Genomic DNA, 17,884 nt, shown 5'->3' on the forward strand with positions numbered 1-17,884 from the left:
CAGACATATTTTACTTGGCGCTTCCATTCTTACAGAGTTGCTGTATAATATTAAAACTTGTTTTATTTACTTAAATTGATGAGAACTGTACAAACTAAGCAAAACTAACGCAGTTTAAGAAATATTTTAAGAAATGTAACTATTTAAAACAATTTGTATAAGTTTTACTTCCGTATATTAAATTTGTAAAAAAATATGTGGTTTTATTTTTCACTAATAACAACTCGGCTGTCCAAACTCAAAACACAGTAAGGGACATTTTTTTGCATTTTTGGACTAAGTAGAATCTACTTAGTACAAAAATGCAAAAAATCTTACATCTGTATTTGATTTTCAGTAAATTACTGTTACTGTATCCCAGGGGTGTGCATTCCATATAGGCAGAAAAGCAGTGCCTATCCTAACTTACCCGCGTGACATAAAAACGCAACCAGTACCTACCCTACCTTACTACGTAGTACCTAGCTTACCTTACTACCTACCTCTGTTGCCTGCCCGAATTAATTCTCTGTGCACAGCAGTGGCTGTATCCAATGGTAGCTGAGCGTGCTGATCATTACTCTACGGATGCGTGCCAGAGGTCCCGGGTTCGATTCCCAGGGGGGATCAAATAAATATGCGTGATTTTTTTCACTCTAAATATTCATTCAATACATATTACCCTGGACTGGTACCTGAAGCGGAGGGCTGATCACCTTTCTTTTTATGTTAAGGATCGAGATAGCACTGCGTTTATATAATGCAGTACCCTATGCACCATCATGTGCGGATAAGGGTTTGAAGAAGAAGTATCCCATATGCTCAAAATCAACAAACGCAATCCGTTACGTTATGTTAGATGAAATTTCTAACAACAATGAGTATAAATTCTCAATAAAATAAATACAAATGTTGGTTTATCTTTTTATTTTTCAATAAATTATATTAACATGTGTTATTTTACTCGAGCAATTTTAAATAATTAATATTTTATAATTGAAAACATTTCGTATTGATAAAAACTAAATCTATAGCCTTTAAAACTTAAACTAAATAAAACAATATTTTAAATATAACAGTACAAAATTTTGTTTGTCTAATCTCACATATCAACTAAAATATGATTAATTTAACATTTTTTTCTTAAATAGATATTTAAAAAGAAAAGTGTTAAAATCAAACAAAAGCAGAAATTATAAAATATATGTTTGCTAATGTTAATATAAACATTTCAATACTTCAAGAAAATGCTACCTACACATACCCGTAAAACATTTAGGTTAAAAAACACATTTCAGAGGCTCATTGCAGGTAGGAGAGAGGATGGGGAGGGTAGATTTGAATGCACCTCAAATATGAAATGAATGAAAATTTATCTAGAATTATTTTTGCAATTGTGAGAAATTGAACCTGCGATGCCAATTTCACAATTGAGCGTGTTTCGATATCTTTTAAAACCTCTCCGCAAAACTGCTAGTCAAATATTAATGAAATTTTTAAACATCACGGGTTAGAACATGACCAAATGTCACGGCTATTTCAAAATGAAATGCACCAAAATACGAAGAAAAAAAAACACATTTCTTACTCACATTCAAAAGAAATTTACATTTGTGATATTTTTCGAATTGTGGCAAAATTTCATAATAAAATCATAGTTTGGATTGACAAGATAATAATTTACAATATGCGGCGCAAAAAACAAAGTACATAGATATACATATTACAATAATACTAGCTTTAACGATATGGCATATTTGAATCTTAACCTTTTCAGTAGTAAAATATAAATGACATTTTAAAACATGGTTTGTTCAGTCGGTAAAACATGCAACTAGCCGATAAATGAATTAATTGTGTTGAATCATCAATTGGGGGCATTAGTCCTAATCCCGACATATTCTGGAAATGTTTGAGAAATAATCACTATGCCCCCAGCAGTGGGGCCATACGTTATCTGACCTGCTATCTTATGGCCCCCACAATTGGGGACCGCCGTACCGACGCACGGAGAAGTATGTAAATATAATTGTATAGGGATCCTGACCTGCGGATTTATTGTTTGGATCAACAGATTCACTCACGCGTGACCAACCGCGTCAGGAGAACCATTTGCCTTGTAGAAGGCAAATCGCATTAACACATTTCAGATGGGTATTTTTTACGCCTATGGACCACCGGCGAAGGGATTTGATAATTATGTACACATAGTTAAGACCTTAACAAAGAGATTGGTATATTCATATAAAAACATTGGATAATTTCTTCTTTTCTGACTTTGAAATGAGGCCGGCACAGAAGGTAAAAATGATATCCTTCCCGTCCTCAAGCATCAACCGGCCCAACGGGTAGAAATACCTTTCCCGTCCGAAGTGTGTTAACATCAACAGCTATGGTTCTGAACAGCCATAACCTCCATAGAGCGCAATAAGTATTAAATGTTGAATCAAATACTGATTTTTTTGAGTCTACTAAGTTGTACTTTATTGTTAAAAAAAAAACATTATAATCAATTTTGTGACAATTGTTTCGCCTAGTTATGGCATTTTCAAACGAATGTCGTTCATTAATTTGTCAAAAACATTAGTTTGAAAATGCCATAACTAGGCGAAACAATCGTGTTTTTTTAACAATAAAATACTGTTATATTTTTAACAATAGTAGGCTCAAAAAATGAGTGTTTGATATAACATTTAATACTTAAATTAAAATGGAGTTGCACAAATTAGACGCCAAATCTATAAATGAATTGATCAATTATCTGCGATGAAATTCAATGGCAAGTCAAATTTGAGGAACACAGCGTCAATGGCCTGTATCTCGTCTGCGAAAATCCTGGGTCTGTCGTCCCGGACGATGCCGTAGTCGGGGTCGGTGGTGGGCGTCGGTGAGGGGGGCCCTCGGCCGGGCTTGAGGGGCGTGGCGCGGCGGGAGTCGTTGAGGGTCCTGTTGAGCGCCGCCATGCCCGGGGCGGGGGCCACGCTGTTGCGCTTGCGGCCGTCCATTCGGCGCCTGCGGACCAGCGAGCAGCGGATCCTGCACAGAATCTTGTAGGGCTCCTCTTCGCGTAGAATCACACACATTTTCTAGAAAAAAAACGTAAAAAATACAATTTCACAACATTTTTAGAATGCATTGTGAATAATGAATGAGGAGATGCGTGAATTGTGAAGAGGCGAAGAATGTTTGCAAAGGCACAGTGTTGGACGTTCTATTCTCTCTGCATGATTTCTCTTCCATGTTTTCAGGCGTCTACCAGTATATTAAAAAAAATTATTTGAATCTTCCATATATTTAAATAAAAGGGTCTCTGTTAAACAAAAGCTTACTCAAATCAACCATAGATGCTGCCGCGAACTCAAACATGAAGAAGCGACATGAGATTTATGATATATGTATGAGTTCCAAAACTTTTAGTACATAGTGTGGTTGTCAATCACAGGTAAAACGGTAAATGGCCACTTAACCAGCCTATGACAGGTCACAAGCCCTGTAAACACCCAAACTTCCATATTCTTCAACTATGTTGGGATGTCGAAATGTAATAAATACAATAATCAAACAGTAAAAATTATATTTTATATAATATATTTTATTTATTGTTTCGGCATTAACTTTGCGGTAAGATATGTTACAATGATTAAAGAAAACTCTTGTTTTATACCACTTGAGTTTTCTTTAATCATTGTATAATATATTATAATTTCTTTTAATTTGAAATTTTTATTATACATATATATATATATATATATATCTACCTTTCGCATGTTTTCATATTTTCCAAACATCCAGAGCAAAGTGCAGATCAGGCGGGACAGGAGGTTGTCCTTGTCACACCAGCGCAGCATTAATTTCAGCATTGTGTCCAAATTCTCCACCTTCAATATTATAATGGATTAAAACACATATTATTGGTGCATTCATTCATTGGTTGTAATAATTTAGTAAATTTCATCAATGAAAAGTAATTTCTTTCAAACCCTTATGGTGCATAGGGCACTGCATCATATAAACGCAGTGTTATCTTTATCGCTAACACATGAAGGAAAGGTGATCAGCCCTCCGCTTCAGGCACCAGTCCAGGGTAATATTGAATAAATATTACGAGTCAAAAAATCACTTATTTAATTGACCCCCTCCCTAAGAATTAAACCCGGGACCCCCATAATGGTAGCCGAGCGTGCTAACCATTACACTACGGGAGCGGAGGTGGAAAAGTAATATTTCATAAAACTCTTCATATTTGTAGCTGCGCTTTGTGATAACGCATGGAAAGACATTCGCGATATTTTTTTTGGACTGAAAAATTAAGACAAACCTCAGAATATCAGTTGAGGGCTGGAATTTCATACAGAAGTTAAACTTAGATTCTTGGTAAAAAAAAAAATACACATATTTATGATTTTTTTTTTAACACCCTGACGATATTGATTGATAACCGGTTCAACTTTTCTGGGAGTACAATAATTGCTGTTTGACTTTGTCTGGGGAGTGGGTTGTTTCATTAAAAAAATATATATATAAATAAATATATATATAAAAATAAATATATAAAATGGTAAAACAAATTTATGAGGCGAATGTTAGTGGGAAAAGAAGCAGAGGAAGACCGAGAAAAACATGGCACGATCAGGTATGCCAAATACTTGAAAGTGGTCAGGTTAGGAGTCGTAACAATCGGCGGGTATGTATGAGGAGATGCATGAACGTGGAAGAGGCGAAGAATGTTTGCAAGGACAGAGTGGTGTCGCGCTCTATTCTCTCTGCCTACCCCTGCGGGGAAGCGGCGTGATGGTTAGTTAGTTAGTTTTAAATATATATATATATTTTTCATGAAATCTTTTGGATTTTTTTTTAAATGTATTCTAAAAAACACTAACTAACTAACCATCACGCCGCTTCTCCGCAGGGGTAGGCAGAGAGAATAGAACGCCACAGCACTCTGTCTTTGCAAACATTCTTCGCCTCTTCCACGTTCATGCATCTCCTCATACATACCGGCCGATTGTTACGACTCCTAACCTGACCACTTTCAAGTATTTGGTATGGCAAGTATGCCTGGCATACCTGGCGTACTTGACCAATATTTTCATTGATATCCCAACAAAGACAAAAGACTATTGAGATGAAGAGCTGGTTTATGTGGTTGCTTTACATGGTACATAACATTCACCATTCTTCTTCTTCTTCTAACCCTTATCCGCACCCAATGGTGCACTGGGCGCTGCATCGCATTGATGCAGTGTTATCTTGATCGTTACTTACATGAGGGCAAGGTGATCACTCCTGCGCTTCAGGGACCAGTCCAGGGTAATATTAATTAATTAAGTATTTGGCAATAAATAAAACTTACCATCTCTACTTCTGGAATAATAAATCACAAACGCTAACATTTTGAAGGCATCACAATGTTATAAATTCCCTGAGGACACGATAGATATGATGGTTACCTTGAAGACGTACTCAGCCGTGGGGTCGTACTTGGCGAGGTTGACCAGGATGGCCACGCCGAGTTGCAGCGTCTCCAGGGTGGACACGGAGCGGTTGGCGGCGCCCATGTACATCACCAGGCGCCCTATCAGCGGCACCGCCATATCCCGGCTGCCGTACATCATGGGGTACACTTTGGTCACATAGTCTGCATCAGAAAACCAAAATTATTATCCGTGTATTAAATTATTATCTTCATCTTCTTCTTCTGCTTGGTGTAAGCCTTGAGGGGCCTGTTTTTAAGAGGGATTAACCTAACCTAACCTAACCTCCCGCGATACCGATTCCCAGCTGCCGATCCATCTCTTTGGTGAATTATTATCACACACAGTAAATGATCCTCTCCCCTTAACTCTATCCCCCATAGGAATAAAATCAACGCTGGGTACCTTAAAAATAGACCCGCAGTATATTCGAATGCGTGTTGAAGACAATTGGAATTATCAAAACTTGAAAATAAAGAAGATATAAAGATTTATGAACAAAGAAAAGTTACATCCAAAAACGCGGCCCTGTTATGTTAAGGCCCTGTTACGTTGTGGGTTAAGATTTTTGTGTAGACTATTCTTTACAAAGTCAAATATTAACAGGATTTGGGAATTTACTAGTAATGAAGGATTAATGCTTTCGAAATGTGGTGTTGGAGGCGCATGTTCCGAATTCCATAGACAGCTAGACGCACCAACGAGTCTATTCGTCAGTAATTACACTTGGATGGCTTGACTCTGGAAAATGTCTGTACACAACGGATTCTTCAGTTATTTGGACACGTTGCGCATGGCATGATAACCTGGAACAACTAGTTGTGACCGGTAACCTGGAGGGGAAGAGAGGGAGAGGAAAATCCCCCACACGATGGACCGATCAAGTTAAGGTGGTTGGAGCGCTACATGCAGCGCAGTCAATGGATAACTGGAGAAGAGTCACTGCTTAGATAAGGGTCACAACCCTCAGTAATGAGGACTAAGATGGAGAAGAAAAAAGGATTAAATTCTAGATCAGAAGAGTCTTCTTCTTCTTTTTCTTTTTGTAGATCCTAAGGATCTATTTGTGCCTCCGCATGTCGCTCTTGAGATGTTGACTCCCAGCTGTCTTTCCATCTTTTTGGAGGTCTCCGTCCTTCAGGGTTACCTTGAAGGGCGATACGTGGAAGTCTGTCTTCTGACAGAGAGAGTCTAGAGGTTAAAACATATGGGATGACTCTTATGGAGTTTAATGAGGTGTTTGGAGATAAGAGGGTTGCGTAGTTACCCAGAGTCTTGAAGGCCCGGATGACGGAGGCCACGTCGCGGAAGTGGCCCAGCACCTCCAGGGCGTCCTGGGAGCGCTGCGCGAGGGTGAGCTGCCCCGACTGCAGCGCCCCGTCGCGCCAGCGCCGGCGCAGGGCCGCCACCGCGCAGTGCTCCGCCTGCTGCCTGCGCACGCTGTACCCCCGCCATTGTTTCTGAAGAACATCCGGCCGATTAGCACAATAGGGTTATTTTTACATCACTTTTTGACATCTCAACATAGATGGAAAAGAATGTGGAAGTCTGGGCATTTACACATCGGATACTTACACATTTGGACCTTTATCGGGCATTTATGGTACATATTCGGACCTCACATACAAATGAAAAGAGTCTCTGCTTAATAAAAGCTTTCCCCGCCATAGATGGCTATCGTGAACTTCCATATTCTTCTTCATCTATGTTGAGATGTCAAAAAATAATAACTCCTAATTGGAGATAATCCAGATTTGAGAACAAGTAGTTGTGGACATACTCAAAATGTTATATACAATAGGGTTGTACAGTTATTTATTTTTTTCACAATTTTTTTTGAATTTGTGAATATTGAACAAAAAAGGTCCCAGAACTCCATTCATGTGAAACTTATTATTAAAAAAAAACATATTTAAATAATAATAATAATAATAAAATTGGATAACTTATATAGCGCCATTTTCGTAAAAAAATACCTCAAGGGAAATAGCATTTAAATATTCGTTACAATACCATATTTGATCATTTTGACAAATTATATAAAAATAGATTGTAATTACGTAAGCGCAAACATTGTTTCGTCTAATTGATTTTGAAAAAAAAATATATATATATATATATATATATATATATATATATATATATATATATATATATCCATATATATCCGTGAAAAGGGGGCGCCGGAACGCTGTTCTACTGATTTACATGGAAAAAAAACCCTGGCCACAATACACTGACATCATCTTCGGTTTACTGATAGTCACGCTTTTGGCAAAGTATACAACAATCAATATATCAGCACTCGCGGTTAAATTCTCTTAAGGGTGTTGATTGACCGGAGTATTTCGTAGTAACGTAACAAATATGTATGAATCTTCGCATTCGTAGTTAAAATGTCGGACAACGAAGGTGTGATTCTTGAATCTGTGATTTTATTAAATTACAACTTACTCCAGATGAAGAAAAAAAAGATTCCCCGCAGTTTGGGGAATTTCTCACAGATTGGCAACCCTGGTACTGACCTAAAATTGCATCTGACTTCGGATGGAGCATTCGGAACGAGCGGCGAGCAGCTCGGCTCAGTGTACTGACTGCCTGAATGCTCGCTTCGTAACATGTTACGTTACGACGAAATGCTCTGGTCAGTCACCACCCTTAAACTTTTTACCATTTTTTAATTACAAAATTGATTTAAAAGTAGAGTCAGTATAGTTACCTGAATCACGGTGGCCGCTTGATTCTTGACAAACCTCTCCCGTACTCTGGCCTTCTCCTCCACCATTTTGGACACCGCGATTCTAGTCAGCCACCCGCACACTGCGGCTTGAATCTTGATCGCAGATGATCGCAACGACAGGAAGTTGTTTCTGTCGCGTCTCATGGCAACCAGAGACCTTCTGCGGCGCTGGCAAGCGATGGCGGCTCGCTTGGTGTTGTCGTACTGCACGCGGGCCCTGTATCCCCTCCAAGAGGATTGGATTTTAGAGGCTGCGGCATTTCTCGCTATCGAGTCTTTTCTTGCGGCTTCTAATTGTAATTTCTTTCTGTAAGCTGTTTGAATTAAAACAATGGATTTTCTAATCGACAGATATCTCCTTCTGACAATCCACTGCCTGACGATGGATTGAATCGTAATCACGCTGATTCTCATTCTCAGATAGCTCTGTCTTATTTCTTTACATAGCGATAAGCTTCTATAGTGGGTTTGGATTAATATTGTCGACCTCTTAAGAGAAAGATAATGTTTTCTAGCAATGTACATTCTGAAGAACGATTGTATTCGGATTGCGGCGGACCTTTTACTGAGATAATTTCTCCTTTCTAAGTAACCTCTGCAAGCGCTTTGAATTGTGATAGCAGATAGCCTCAACGACAAATAATACTGTCTTTGTTTTTTCATGATTAAATAAGATTTGAAGTGCCTTTGAATGATGGTAGTGCTAGATTTCAGTTCCTGGTACTGCTGCATACATTTTGTCATCTCTAGTTTGGCCCTGTATTTAGTTTGAAGGAACCGAATTGTACTTTTCAGTTTTAGGTAATCGAGCCTCGTAACTTTTGTCAATTTGTAGTTTCTGTACACGGTCTGAATTGTAACTGCAGCTCTGACCGTAGTCAAGTATCGCTCTCTTTGTATTTTCATGAGACGATAAGCTCTGAACTTTTGTTGGATACAAATAGCGGCCTGCCGTTTCCGCTCGTACTCTCTAGCGCAGTTTCGCATTAAAACTTTGGAACGATACGTTCTCTGAATAAATGTACAAGCGTTTCTCAAGTTTGCAAAGTTTCGGCGACAAGATCTTCCCGACAGCTTGGCTCTGTACTTTTGCTGAATCAAGGTTGCGCTCGTTCTGAGAGCGACATAGCGACAACGATCTCTTCTTGCGGAAATTAATGAGCAATACCAGCGCTGGATTTTAAGTATCGCGGTATATGTAGTGATATATTCTCTACGGCAGATATTCATTGCCATTTTGGCCTTAAAATGTCTCTGAATGACTAATATAGCGCTGTATTTTTTTGAATATTCATGTCTTACAATTCTCATGATGACAAGGGATCTGAACCTTTGTTGCACTACGATGGCTGATTGACGAATTTTATCAAAATGCTCTCTTTCCTCGATCATTTGTTTATACGCCCTGAAGTGCGTTTGTATAGTTACGGAAGCCCGTTTCATATCCAAATACTGCCTCCGCGTTTGTCTCGTCAAGACATATCCCCTGTAATACTTTTGAATAATTTTAATAGATTTTAATTTCTTCAAGTACGATTCACGGGCCAATTTCATTTGCAAATACGCTCTGAAACGAGATTGAATCAGTTCCGCGCTCGCCTTTTTATCTAAATAGTTCCGTCTGCACTCTCTCATAGCCAACGTGGCGCGATATTTTTGTTGTAAAAATACGGCAGTCGCTTTGAGATTGACATAAGCATTTCGGGTTTCCTCGGTTAGCAGATAATTCCGATACGATCTCTGCAACTTGACGGTACTTTCTTTCAGAAGCAAGTATCGCCGTCTCTCGTATTTCATGGCGACATAAGCGCGATAGTGGGCTTGGATTATGTCCACGGCGGATTTGATAGATTGGAATTTATCGCGTTCATTCTGCATGAGGACTTTGGAACGATACCGCGTCTGGAGACAAATACAAGCATTTTTCAAACTCTGGAAATCATGGCGGGTTTGTTTCGCCAACACGTTAGCCCGGTATCGCTGTTGCATTTTCAAAGTGTGCAATTTCAGTATCAAATATTGCTGTCTCATCTGTCTCGTAATAATAACAGACCTATACCAAACTTGAATAATTGTAGCTGCGGTTTTCATGATGCCGAAATCTCGCCGACACTTTGCGGTTTCCATTTTCCCTCTATACAACCTTTGAATGAGCAAAATAGAATTGTATTTCTTCAAGTACTCGCTTCTGCAAGTCCTCATGGTCATCAGAGATCTGAAATGCCTTTGAATAGTAATAGCGGAATTTCGAAGACTGCAAAATTCCTTCCTCGTTTGCAACTCGAGTCTTCTGGCTCTGAACCGCGATTGGATGACGCGGCAAGCTTGTTTTAATTCCAGGTAATTACGCCTTTCGGTTTTCATAACAACATATGCTCTATAATTTTGTTGAATGGTGATACATGAATTTCTCATTGTCATATAATTTTCTCTTTCTTTTTTCATTTTCAGGTACGCTCTGAAACGGGTTTGTATGAGTAAGGTACTATGCCTTAGCTGCGAATAATTATTTCTGGCTTCCCTCATGGCGAGAATGGCTCTATACTTTTGTTGAACGGATACAGTCGAGGTTCGGAGAAGTAAATATGAAGTCCTGAGTCGTTTGGTGATGAGCCAGTTCCGGTAAAATGACTGAATCTTGGAAACAGCATTTCTGTTCTCCACGTATTGCTTTCGGCAAGAATGCATCAGCGCGTTGGCCCGGAACCTTCTTTGAATAATCAGGGTAAAGGTTTTCAATTGGATAAATTGTTTCCGAATACGCCTCATTACTATGACAGATCTGTAATAGGTCTGGATTTTAATTGTGCTAATTTTCAAAGTGACGTATACCTGTCTAGCTTTCTTCATGGCTAGATGTGCCCTGAAAGCATTTTGTAAGCGAACAGCCGACGCCTTCATTTGTAAATATGTCTTTCTATCTTCGTTTTGAAGTTGGAATCGGCGTTGTGATGTAATTTTTCGGTACCATCTTTGAATAGTCGTAGCCGCGAGGCGCATTTTATTTTCAAGAAGCAAATTCTCGGTTCTTCTGGCGAGTAATATATGTCGGTACCAATTCTGGATAATAGTTACAGATTTCTTGCATTCGGTATAATGCTTCCTGCAGCTCCACATCCTCCAGTATTTTTGAATTACGACGCAAGCTTTGGATTCCGACTCGAGTCGTTTTAAATACCTCCTCCGATAGAAGATGCTTCTCCACCAACTTTCTATTTTAGTAGCCGCGTTGTATAACCGTAGTTTCTTTTTGTTTTCTATCTGTTTATTGAGGTAAATGCCGATATATTTGTTACGCCACCACTTCTGGATGACCACGGCTGATTTGGAGAAAAGCGGGGCTCGGAATTGGTTGATGAGTTGCCACAGCAGGGATAAGGTTTTCTCCCTGTGACCGTCCACGATATCTCTGTACGTGATGTCGCCGACGATCTTGAAACCCGCAGATTCGAGGGCGTTGAGAGCTATCTTCACGTTGTGCTGCTTTTGCAGGAGGGATATGGGGGGGGTCCTCAGGCCGGAGGTCAAGTTCTCCTTCATCAGGATGATTTCCATCAACCGAGTGAGCCTCACCCCGTCCTTGAGATCGACGGCCAAGTTGTGAACGGCGTACTTGAATTCGTGCAGGAAGGTTTGGGCGTGAGATACCTTGTAGCCCGTCGGCCTCAAATGTTTCGTTATATCTCCGACTCCCGACAGTGTCTCCTTAGTAAACTGAATCAATATTTGTCTGCTGTCTTTGTACAGAGCGTTCCGGCAGAACAAGCAGGGGTCGTGCGGGATAATCTTATTGAGTTTGGCTTGATCCAAAAAGTAAACCAGATAGAGGAACCTTTTTAGGGTGAATTTTTTAACATTTTCCGTGTATTGCGGGGAATGCACGTTGGGCAAGGAGTGTTTAGTATTCGCGTACGGATCTTTGAACAGACGCTCGATGATGAATGCGGACAGACCCATGAAATCGTTGTTAGAGGTGAGAGATATTTTGGTTTCGTACAGCGTCTCCAGCCCGATGCGCAACCACAGAGGATTGTAGCACAGCAGCAAGCTCAATATGATTTTCTGCAGTCCGATATCGAGATGGATGTTCTTATCGGTTCTGATGGAAAGGAATTTCTTTTCTACTTGGTTGGATACCTTGTCGAATATCGCTTTCATGTCGGGGTTGGCGATGAAAACCTTGGCGGCCTTGCGGAGGCTCTCCAGTCGGTGCGAGGTGTGGTACTCGGAGGACACCTTTTCCTTGGTGGGCGCGAGGGAAGGCTGGCGGTTACGGCTCTCGATCCAAGCCTTGCCGATGTCCAGCTTGGCAGTGTCCACGTTGGTGTCCAGGTCCGCCGGGGGGGAGAGCAGGTAATTCAGCCACGTCTTAAATTCGTTCTCCAGCTCCTCGTAGGCCCTCTCGTCGTACAGACACGTGGCCGCCATGAAGGGATCCACGGTCGTGGCGATGCTCTTGATGTTTATATAATTACGAGTCTCGTCTATCTCAACTTCGCATCCGTTTGATTTGTTTTGCTTCTGCATTGTCGTTTCCTTCGTAAACGTTCTAGCGACTTGACTGGTGGTGCGTTTCGGCTCAAAATGAGACTTCATCCATCTCGCGTTTTCGACATTAGCGGGTTTGTGTACCGGCTTACTGATTTCGAACGTTTTGTTCACTATGAACGTGTCGCAGTGACCTTTCTTAGGATTATCCGCCATGCTCATTTCCGACACGAAGGTTGACTCTTCCGGGATGGGGGCAAGGGAGGAGGGGCTGACGGGTCGAGGAGGAGTCTTTTGCCAGAGATTGGCTTCGAGGATGTCTCTAACGCCGGTATGATTGTTTTTTTCTTTCGCCGTGTTTCTTAAATTGGCTCTCTCATTGAAGCTCTCGGTATTATTGGTAAACGGAAGCTGTCGCGAAACGGGATGACTCGGAGGAGGATGGAGAGGTGCCGAAAGGGACACAGGGGGAGATCCGGCCACAGAGTACGGAGAGCTCTGGTTGTTGGGCACTATAGCCACGATAGGGGACTCTCCCTTGATGAAAGTGTCGGAGCTGAGTTTCCCGAAAGTCCCGTTGAACGCGTCTCCCGGAGAGTACCCGACGAACAGGTCTTTGCAAACACGGTTGCCGGTGGTTCTGCACGAAGAATGATCGCAGTCCTTCCTTTCGGTGGAGCACCTCTGAGGGTTGAAACTCCGCAGAGAATCGTTCAAATCGCATTTGATATTGGGTGTAAAATGAAAGTATTCGCCCGAATGCATTCCAGGGATGCGCGCGACATCATCAACGAACTGGCAATGCCGGGCATCCGTGCCGTTTACGAATATATCAGGTTTTTTAGAGTGAGGCAGAGAATCGTAGGTATCCTCTACTTTAGATTGTACACTGACGTCGCAAAGGTCAATAATGGAATGGGTGAGGTTGGCAACCGGTGCTTTTCGTTGAGGCGGAATATTTTCTGTATTCTCACATAATTCCGTGTACTTGGTGAATCGTCGGTTAGTCTCGTGTAACACGTAATGATTATTTATAGTCACGGATTTGGCATTATCTACGAGTATACCCGAGTGATCTGAGTCGTGTAATATTTCCACGGGCTTGGTGCTCCTCCTGTTCTCGCGAACTCTGCTCTGCCTCCCGGTACTCTGTACCGGAGTGAAGGCCAGATTGTCAATCAACGCATCGAGATCAGTACCGAAGGAGGCCTTGCGTTTGAGTTCCGTGACCATATTGAGTGTATTTTCCGAAGTCAAGTCGAAGGTTTGGTCGCTGTTGTCGACGATGATGGGATTTTCCTTTTTAAAATACTCGCGGGATACTTTGGAGGGGGTGAATTCCAGGTTTTCGATGGCGCTGAGTACGGATAAAGGGCTGAAAGGCTTGTTGCCGGCACGCGGCGTGTCGGTTCTGAAGTCTCCGTAGTTGGGAGGGAAGGTGAGCTCGTTCTCTTTATAATAGTCTGTTTCTTGGACCAGGTATGTCTCTCTCCTGATTTCCTCGGTGTGGGACGTCCAAGGGTCGGGAAGGTGCCTGTGCAGACGCGAGGTGTCCGTATTCTTGACAGGCGTACCCCTATACTCTCGGGAAACATCGTGGACTATAGCGGAGCTAGTTTTGATAAAGTTCCTGAATTGAGTCCTGTCCACATTGTTTTTGGAAGAGAGCCGCTTCACTTTTTCTGCGGGGCTTTTCTTTCCATTTGTGATTTTGGAAATCAACTTTCTTTTCGCATTCGATTGGTTTACTTTCTTATTGACCTGAAATAGAAATTTCTATTAAGTACGGATAAGATAGAAAATAAGATGAAAACGATTTAGTGAGGATATTTGTTATTAAAAAATAACTCGAAACCGGTAGACATAAAAATCTCGATAAGTGGTTATATACTAATATTATTAACATTTCTGTGAAAAAAAAAATTGGTAAAAATGATAAACCACAAAGTAAATGCTTTAAATATTAATAACATTGAGAACATTATAATGTTATTTATTTCCTAACAACACCCTCTGTTGATCATTATCTTGAAGACATCCAGCCGTGGGAAAGTACTTGGAGAGGTAGCATTCATCAAGTCAAATTTTGCAAATTGTGTGTTGGATGGTTTGCTAAAGGTTTGCTGTTTGTAAAACAAATGTTACGCACCACAGTTTTACAGATGATTCCGACATTGTAGCGCCCCTTCTTATGGTCCGCGAGCTGCACGCTGGCCCTCTGGGCGGCGGGTCCGCGCGGGCACCAGGAGATGTGCAGCGGGACGCACGCGTCCGGCTCCACGCAGCACTCCGTCCAGGATACTTCCACTCCGAGATCCGCCGGAGGCAGTTTCACAAAACTCAACTGGAATAATACAACTTTTTGAGTAATATTTCCAAAATTAAACAAGGTTATTGGATTGAATTCTGTTTTTATTTACATATATCGCTCACTCCTTTCAAGAACGTCATAAATCAAAAATCGTCAACATTCAGTTGTGCATGTTTTCGGAATGCCCAGAAAATGTACTATATCCCAGCAAAAGAGGCATATTTTCAACTTAATATTTACCCTCTACAGGGCAGAAAGTGTTGTTTTTGCATTTTGAAGAAATGTATTGTTTAGTAATTTTTTTAAATATACTAAATATTTTTCAAATTGAGAAAAAACCTTCAGGTTTTACCTAAAAAGATCTGTTGCACAGTAAAAAGTTCAATAAGTGGCTTGATATTTATTTTTAATACATTGCATTATATTTTTAAACTTTAAAAACGTTCTCCTGAAAAATCAAGTATTTTTTATTTATTCTTGAAAGGAGTGAGCGATCTGTCATAATATGTGACGCGTTTCGTCTTATTAAGACATTATCAAACACACATATTACCTTATATACTTTGTAAATAAAAGTATAATTCAATCCAATAACCTTGTTTAATTTTGAATATATTACCCAAAATTTTTTAATGGAATTCTACCAACTGTCTGCAGTTACAATAAATAATACAACTTGTTTGTTGGAAGTGATTTATACATGTCCGCATCCGTGGTGTAATGGTTAGCATGTTTATCTACCGTGCTGGAGGTCCCCAGTTCGATCCCCAGGAGGGAGGGGGTGAAAATAAATATATTTTGTATATTAAAAACGTTGTTACCTTTGTGGTTTGGTAATATAACACTCTCCTTATCATTCATTGTTCACTTTGAATAATAAGAGTGAAGAAATAAACAATTAAACTAAAAAATATATAAAAAGCAACAAAAATGTGGAGAAGTTTTATAATGAATGATGAAATAAGGAAAGAATGTAAGGCTGAGATAAGCATTATCGATAAAATTAAGAAAGGTGTGTTGAGATGGTTTGGACATGTGGAGCGTATGAGTGAAGAAAGAACGGTTAAACAAATTTATGGAGCGAATGTAGTTGGAAAAAGAAGCAGAGGACGACCGAGGAAAACTTGGCACAATCAGGTATGTCAAATACTTGAAAGCGGCCGGGTCAGGAGTCGTAATAATCGTCGGGTATGTATGAGGAGATGCATGAATGTAGAAGAGGCAAAGAATGTTTGCAAAGACAGAGTGGTGTGGCGTTCGATTCTCTCTGCCTACCCCTGCGGGGAAGCGGCGTGATGGTTAGTTAGTTAGTTAGTTAGTTTTATAATGTAAGAAAATTTTCGGTGTACAGTGAAACCTCTCATAACAAGCATAATTCGTTCCAGAATCTTACTCGTTAAGGGAAACATTATTTGTTTTGACTAGTGTGGAAGTCCTGGCTCACAAGTGAATGTCGTGAAAAAGGGACTTGCGCTTTCTCTGTAACTCGTTATACGAAATATCACCCGTTAAGGTAGCAACTTTTTCACTTTTTTTGCTCGCTATGCGAATTACTCGTTATGAGAGGTTCCACTGTAAATATTGACATGATCTAAATAAAAATTATTGTTTACTAAAAAGTGACATGAAGTCATTGTGATCGAAACATGCATTTACTGGCTCATGAGTCATCTACTAATAATGGAAATGCACTATTTATAATTGAATTAAAAATTTTAAAAGATATACAAAAATTAAAATTACCTGAAGGGGGACTGCTGTAGGGTTGAACACATCGAGAACTCTCTCAGTTTTGGTGTTTATACAAATATCTTCAAATACAACGTCAGGGGCGGCACAAAACGGTTTCAGAATAAGCCGTGGATTCTCCTGGCGCGCCGCTTCCTTGTCGATTTTTTTCTTTCGTACTATCTCCGGTGTATTATCCACCTTAAAAAAATATGTAAAAACAATCATTGCGCTTTGCAATTCACGATCATAAGCAAAATATTAACCTGAGAAATTCGTTAAAACTAGAAATCCGTTAAAACCTTAAATCGTAATTCAGTAACAATACTGGTAAAATCTACCTACTGAACGTTAGGTCCACCAATATATATGCGTAAAATTTACGACATCATTTACGTATCATTTACGACAAAATTTAATTGAGAGTAAACATTAATATTTCAAGTGATAGCCGAGTTCTTAAAAACGCCTCTCAGAATTATAAATTGATTTTAAACATGTAATTTTTACATAATAGGCACAAATAATCCACGCCAAAATGATACATACCTGGAAATACATATTATAATATAATGTAAACTATTTTTTAACAAATAAACTAAAAAATTTATACTAATCACAAGACGAAACGTAAAACTTCAGACAATATTTTAAACAACCGTTCAAAAACAAACGGAAATTGTGATGTATCTTCAAAACAAACGTTGATTTTTCGAGTAGCCAATCAAAGAGCAGACGCCAACGACATATGTTGTCATAAGTAAAAATATAAATCGATTTATCAGCTGAAGCATTCGGTACCTACTTCGGTTAAATGTTATAAAAACAAAGGGGATAAATCTGAAAAAACACACTTCGTTTATTTTTTTCTCATAAACTATTAAAAATATTGTATTTAAAGTTTGTTATTCTTTCATACTTTTATCTTTTCATTTTCTAGTGGTATTTAGTGTATGCACTCTTAGCTATTTATAATAATAGGCCTAAGCGGTCTATTATTAAAAATGGTTATTAAATTGTAGTAAAGTGGGTTTGAAACACAGAAAATCGAGTCTGAGACACTAACCACGAAACCAAAACCGTCACAATTTAGTAACCAATGTTAGTAATAATTTAATAAATAAATAGTATTCTACTGATTTGTGAAAATATTTTTTCCTCCTT

General features: G+C 39.6%; 1 protein-coding gene across 1 annotated transcript; it reads right to left on the bottom strand.

The window, feature by feature from the left end:
* Window positions 1–909: 909 nt before the first annotated feature.
* Window positions 910–17,501, bottom strand: asp (microtubule assembly factor abnormal spindle). Its single transcript, XM_088256676.1, has 8 exons — window positions 17,270–17,501; window positions 16,736–16,921; window positions 14,831–15,025; window positions 8,173–14,442; window positions 6,721–6,913; window positions 5,430–5,617; window positions 3,738–3,857; window positions 910–3,065 (listed from the first exon to the last, which is right to left on the bottom strand). The coding sequence occupies exons 1-8, from the start codon at window positions 17,279–17,281 to the stop codon at window positions 2,733–2,735; spliced, it is 7,497 nt and encodes a 2,498-aa protein (XP_088112802.1). The 5' UTR covers window positions 17,282–17,501; the 3' UTR covers window positions 910–2,732.
* Window positions 17,502–17,884: the final 383 nt, after the last annotated feature.

Source organism: Brachycentrus maculatus, unplaced genomic scaffold (assembly GCF_059751285.1).
Source record: "Brachycentrus maculatus isolate JH-2025_06_01 unplaced genomic scaffold, ASM5975128v1 h1tg000065l, whole genome shotgun sequence".
Classification (NCBI taxonomy): domain Eukaryota; kingdom Metazoa; phylum Arthropoda; class Insecta; order Trichoptera; family Brachycentridae; genus Brachycentrus; species Brachycentrus maculatus.